Genomic DNA, 6,685 nt, shown 5'->3' with positions numbered 1-6,685 from the left:
TCATTTCCCAGCGATTTCCTCACGGCACGGTACAAGGGAACAAATAAGTCACCACTTTCAGCTACTTAAGCCGTTGTGCGATCGTTTTTATTTTAGACTTAAGGTGAAATGTAACAATGTTAAAGCGTTTTGAATGTGAACTTGCGTGACGACTAATTTACATAATGAACTGTGAGATTCGCACATAGCACAGAAAGTTCGAAGTCGCTGTGGGAAAGGAAGATAAAAAGCGCAAGGTATTTTTATATTTCTATGCTAACACTTGTTTAGCAGAATTCAATACGCTGAAGTTTTGAGCGGCCGGGTCTGGACTTAGGAAATAAACGCCAGCGAAGACAAGTTACTTTCGCAGGTTTTCAGAAAGTGATAAAACGGGTGGTAATAGATAAATTTTCAGAATCCCCCAAAACAAAATATATCAAAAGTAACGTGCATTTCTTACCCTTGAAGGATCACTTAATGTAGGGATAGTAACAATTTATTGTTACGTTTGGTGGTCTTTGAGCAGCGAGCTCGTTAATTTAGGAAAGTTTCCGTCCTTAGAAAGCTCAAATTTAAGCGTTTTCCGCCTATGATTGTTTTGAGCTCTAAAAAAATTATTTTGACGTATTTGCAAAAACTAAAGTCTTTGCATTTAATTAGGACCCAAGATAGTTTACTGAGAAAAGTTTGAGGGAAAACTTTCTTCCGACCAGAAATGCAGCGGACCGCTTTTAGAGAGACTGCCACTTAAGATAGTAATGACACTTTTTTTATGGTTTTTCACTTGAAAGAATTTACTATTGTTGTTTACTTTAGTTTTATTGAGCAGAGGAAACAATAAAATCTTGGTTAATATCGTCATTAAGTTGACAATAGTGCACTGCTTGTGAACAATATTTGCTAGTTAAAACCTACATAGAGTTAAGTTACCAAAATTGTGAATACAGGTAGGAACCATAATGTATATTGAAAAGAACTTGAAGACTAAGATTTGATCTTTTATCTGATTAGCAGGAAAGACGTTAGGAACGCAAATGAGATTTTATCATTCATTTGTAAGTAGACCGTATTTACATTTTTAAGGTAGTATAGCTAGTAGTGTCGTTTCCTTAGTGCGGGCCATTGTTTGGTTGGACTCGTATAACTGGCAAGGACTGGTATGTCGCAATTTTAAATTTTGGTTTAATTTTAATTTGCGTGCCAAAATCCGGTCAACCCTCGTTATTAGTTATATTTTGCTGCTAAATTTTATTCTTCGCTCGGTCACAGACCTCTTGTTTCAGTTTTTTTTTTTTCAAAATGAAACTAAGATAAGGTAAATCACTTTTTCTGAGTTTGCCGACCAGATTTTCGAAGGATGGGCGTGCCTGGATGAAAACCTGAAAAAACTTTAACAGATAAACCCAACTTGGCAATTTCCCGGGCAATTTTGCATTTGCTCGTTACAGATATCGTAACTTTGCTGCATCATATTTTGTTTTCAAAATAATTATCACTATATTATTCAGTCAAGTTTAGGCAGATAGTTTGAACTGCTCAACGTCTTGCATTTCAACGTGCTGTCACAAGTGACCTCGACTTACTCGCTGTGGAGATGATCATCTCATTTTCATCCATTGTGGAACCAAGAATTGAAGAAGAACTGTTTTCGTACATCGACATGACCGAGGAGCAAAGTAAACCAGTCACATTCAATCATATCTCGCAGAGATGACAGTACCGCCATGAAGAGAATCTCGCAATCCGGCCATGGGGTTCATGCAGACCTAGCAAGGAAGTTGTTGTTTAGTCCAAGTATTGCTGAATGGTACATACACAGCAGAAGACCTTAATGGACACAGAACTGTGCTACCGAAGGACTTAACAATCTTTACCATCTGGAAGGAGCTGAAGGAAGGAATTGAAATTCGAACACTCGGCAGCTGAGATAAACTAGGGACTTGTTTGAGTGACGGCTCATTTCTTGTGTACAGTTAAGAGAATTCAATTCGCAAAAATCATCTTGTGAACACTTTTGTGTCTTTATTTCTAATCTTATTGTGGGATCTATATTCCCACACCAATAGTATAGCATAACCTGACAAATACTATAGTATACCGTAGTAATAGTGTAGCTCTATTGAAATAGGAGTGGAGAGCTTTTGAGAACCTCACCCGTTTTGAACGCTTGTTATTTTAAAAGCATTGAAGAAATTGACTTCAAAGTTGACTTGTTTCATTCAATTTATCTGGAGAACCAGTTGAACATGTCATGTGATTTGTCAAGAAACTTGATTTTCCTATGGCAGCCTTTTCTGACGGGCATGGTTTTCAAAATTTTGAATTTTTCAGGGTTAGAGCAAAAATTACTCTGGAGTAAATTTTACATTTTTAAAATTACTTTAGCCTTTTTTATCGGTTTAAAGTATATTTGAGCCCTTTTGGTGATCTCGTAAAGTAGGTAAAGGTAAAGTCTGCATGCGAGCCAAGTGGCCCATCAGGCCGGAGCTTATCCCGGTTTCTGTAGCATGAAGTGACTAGGAGTATTTCTACTCCCCCCTGGATGGGATGCTAGTCCATCGCAGGGTTACCCCCAGCATTAAGTTCGCCGGTACCCATTTATACACCTGGGTGGAGAGAGGCACTGTGAGAGTAAAGTGTCTTGCCCAAGAACACAACACAATGTCCCCGGCCAGGGCTCGAACCCGGACCGCTCGATCCGGAGACGAGCGCACTAACCATGAGGCCACCGCGCCTCCCCTTTTGGTGATCTCGTAACATTTGAAAACTCATGAAATTCAAGATGGCTGATACAAGAGGGCTACTTTTTAGAAGTATTGACGTCACTCCTACGTGATATGAAATCGTCATTCCAAGTTATGAACCTCAAAGGAAATATTTTTCATTTTTATTTCATTATCACAGCTTTCATTCTCTAAGAGTTACAAGGCTAGGGCCTCAAAAAGCTCTCTTCTACCCCCGTCCCTATGGACCAAAAAAGAGCCAATTTCAATAATAGTAACGTGGATATGTTTGCGGCAACTCGTTACCGAATTGATCGGAGAAGCAAATTAGGGCACGGTAATCCTTTGCAATACTTGTGGATGAGACTTTACCTAATCTCCAACGAGTTAATTTCTTAAATAACCGGAGATCCTGTCGAATACTGCAAAGAATTAGTAAAAAGTAAAAAGGAGCACACTGCTGTGGACGGACTATTCACATAAGTCGCAACTGTAACTAAATTAAAATTTTGGCAGAAGAAAAAGCTTGTGGCCGTTTAAAGGTACTCCTCTCTGAAGTAAGCGCGTGGGGTTTATATCTATTAAACTTGCCGCGGTGGGAGAAGCATGGAAAGGGATAAGGGCTGAGCATGAGCTTCATCCTATGCATAGCAATGATCTAGTCATTGCCCACACCTATCGGACTTTGTAATCTCATGACTTTTCGCGATCAATCTGTGAGCGAGTATTTGCCCATAATGTGTCCAAGGATAAAGGACAAAGTGCAAGACTGTCATTCCCCATAAAGGCCTTGTTCTCAAGTAATCTATCTCGAGTTATTTTTAGACATAGTACCCAATTCGTTTGTGGGTGATGTTGCCACTCGCGTAGCGCAGATGCTTTTGAGGAGGATATAAACGCGTGCAACGCCGTTTAAGGATGGGTTTTGCTAGTGACCCAGTCGGAGTCCGAGTCGGAGTCGGAGTCGGCTCGGAGTCGGAGACGGAGTCTTAGTGGGCTCGGAGTCGGAGTCCCAGTCGGAGTCGGAGTCGCAAGAGCGCTTATGACGTAGTGAAAATCGAAAATCGGAGTCCTAAGCGAAGTCATAAGCTCGACGGAATTGGAGTCGGAAGAATCAGAACGTTTCCATTTCTTCTGATTCTGTTTACGACTCCGTCGCTCATGATCCTGTGAAAACTAAATTGTGGGAATCGGAAGCAGAAGTGGAAGAACCAACTAATCACAAGGCCCAAAATCGAGCATTGTGATTGGTTTATTCTTTCACTTCTGCTTCCTACTCCGATCTAGTTTTGACTGGATCATAAGCGACCAACTCATAAGCAGAATCGGTGTTCTCCCTCCAGCTTCGTCGGTTTGATTTTCACTGGATCGTAACACTCTACGCTTCTGATTACGACTCTAACTACGACTTTATCGCCAATGAAAACCAGCCCTTAGGCCGTCCACGTGGGTGCAATCTTCGTCACGGGATTGGCTATTTCTAAAACTCTCCTGGGAATTCTAAAACAGAGCCTGCTCTAATCAACTTGATAGGGATTAACGTGGGAATAAGGCCTTTGATAGGGACTAGCTCTATTTATTTTCATTCTCCATTGCCTTCGGTCATCCTGATGAGAGTTTGGACCAATTGGAAACACTGATTTCAACAAGATGGGTCTTCAAAGTAGTGACTCTAATTATAATACTTTCGCAACGGACAAGCACACTTCTGCAATGCAAAAGTGGGGAAAATAACTACTTGAGTTTCGAAAAGTAATTAGTTTTGCGCTACTGCGCTAAGCGATTGGCCCAAAAATCTCTGACTACTTTTTCATCCGATTGAAGTAAAACTGAACCAAGCGTGACTCGTTCGCACTCGTTTTCCCGCGCTTTCCGTAGCTATATGCCTTTCCGTAGAGTTCTGATTGGTTCATTGGATATTGTCTGTGTGCCTTTTGATTGGCCAGAGTGATTGCTTTGTTATTGGTTTAACGATACTCTAGAGACTATTTTCGTATACTCGGTATTGGACTGGAACCAACTTCAACTGAGGATAATTTAAGGAGTCTTTTCAAATGCAAATTAATAGCATTTATCCCTTTTTAATGCCAGGAATAGGGATATGGTCTATTGAAACCGCTTTATACTGAAATAGTTTTTATTTATGGCTGAAACCTTTTTGCATACGGCACGATATAGCTTTTTACTCTCGGCGTCACCAATGTTGCGATGGCAACCATGCTTCGAAACTTTTCCGACAAAATTGCAATTGAGCGTCGGGGTGAAGTGCACCTTTATTAATTAACTCTTTAGTATTCAAGGCGTTATACTGTGAGCAATAAAGTCATTTTATTGCATTTATATCAGGTACAGATTGAAATCACATTTTTCTTAGATTTTATCGCCTAAGAATCTTTTGTAACAGTGACTTTTATGAACCTGATCCCGACCCTCTCTCCTGCATCACCCTTGTAAACCTCGAGAGTGAGTCCCTTGCTGAGAACCAGTCTGTTGTTGTAGGCAGCGGTCCTCACGAAGCCTGCGTCATGCGCAGTGTAGCACGATCCCCAGCGTTCATCCAGCTTGAGAGTGAAGACAAACTGACCGGGGTAGAAAGAGTCGCTGGTTTTTGGACCAACTGGATCATGTCTTATAGACGTTAAACTGGCGCCGGACACGCCTTCCATTCCGTAGCAGGGGGAATGATCGGCATAATTTCCCTTATCGCATGTTCCAAAGCCGATAAATCTGGTACCGTCTGACACACCATATTTGATATCGCTGTCAGTGCCTTGCCCAATGCTGACGTCATGTGCGACTGTGATCTCAACAGTCAGCGGTAAGGCATCTGCTAAGACACCTGTGGGTATCAATGGAACTTTGAGCAGCGCAGCCTTTGCTAATGAGCCCGCGTTGAAAGTGATTTGAGCAGCGGATGCTGTGCGTTCGAGAGCGATGTATGACGCCTGTGTTTCAAGCCATAAGGGCGTCATGTGGAAGACTTTGATGTTTCCCTAACAAGAGGAAAAAAATCTTACTACTTCATTAAAATTCAGAGCTTAAAATGTGTCGACTACAAAAGTAAATAATATACCGCGTATTTTGTTCCAAGAGGGCGCGGTAACGAATTAATGATGCAATCTGATTGGTTCTTGGCGTGCTCTGGATTTTCTTATCTCTGACCACGGTCACGGTAGGGAACGCGAACGATGTGTGTTTGGAAAATGTCAACAATTATAAACGAGGTTTGAGAAAGATGGGGTATATATTAAATTCAATTTTAAATCATTTACCGGCTATGGTCGGTCCGTGTCAGTGAAAAACTGTGACCTCGGCATTGAAAATACCCAAAGCCTCGGTCACAGTTTTTCACTATACGGACCTCCCAATCGGCAAATAACTTATATGTATACTCACCTCTCCATTGCAGCTTTTTGCTTGACAAAGTGGCATACAGATAGACTGACCAGGCGTATCATCCGCCTGCAAAAACACAAGTAGACGTAACTGTATTTAGCTGGAAGCACCTTTAGTATATATAGACTCTCTCTCTAGAACTTGAGTTAATTCCCTTCTTATTTGTAAATCTTTTCAAACGAGGACTGCCCCACGGCCTCTTAGCATCCACCTTATGCTTTTTCCTGCTAAAACATTTTTTTTTCTCTCGAAAAAATGTTCATTCTAATTGGGCAACGAAAAAGAAATCGAGCAGAGAGCCAACTGGCTCCTAACCCTGTTTGAAATTCCCACAGCGCCGGAACTCAGGTTTAATACAGCTGAAGGCTATCCAATTGAAAAAAAAAAACAAAGAAACCTTAAAATTATCGGAATTACATGGATTATTGATCATGCCTTCAGTAAAAAAGGAAAATGGCAATGAACGGTCATTGAAGTGCTTATACCATGACCTTTTTGCAATGGAATCTTAGAAGCTTTGTATATTCACTAAATTCGGCAGCATAAATTAATCTGTGGAGGTGTCTCAATTTCGGGGTCATTAG

The 6,685-nt window shown here is 41.0% G+C and overlaps 2 protein-coding genes across 2 annotated transcripts in view; one reads left to right on the top strand and one right to left on the bottom strand.

The window, feature by feature from the left end:
- The window catches only part of LOC145494009 (hydroxymethylglutaryl-CoA lyase, mitochondrial-like), a 55,153-nt gene that overhangs the window by 14,327 nt on the left and 34,141 nt on the right, over window positions 1–6,685 (top strand). The window lies entirely within an intron of this gene.
- On the bottom strand, window positions 4,912–6,535 carry LOC145494013 (uncharacterized). The gene is made up of 2 exons (XM_081473481.1): window positions 6,102–6,535; window positions 4,912–5,698 (listed from the first exon to the last, which is right to left on the bottom strand). Exons 1-2 carry the CDS (start codon window positions 6,135–6,137, stop codon window positions 5,090–5,092), a joined length of 645 nt encoding a protein of 214 aa, XP_081329607.1. The 5' UTR covers window positions 6,138–6,535; the 3' UTR covers window positions 4,912–5,089.

The sequence above is a fragment of the Orbicella franksi genome, chromosome 8 (genome assembly GCF_964199315.1).
Source record: "Orbicella franksi chromosome 8, jaOrbFran1.1, whole genome shotgun sequence".
In the NCBI taxonomy this organism is placed as follows: domain Eukaryota; kingdom Metazoa; phylum Cnidaria; class Anthozoa; order Scleractinia; family Merulinidae; genus Orbicella; species Orbicella franksi.
This window is presented reverse-complemented; position numbering and strand designations above follow the sequence as displayed.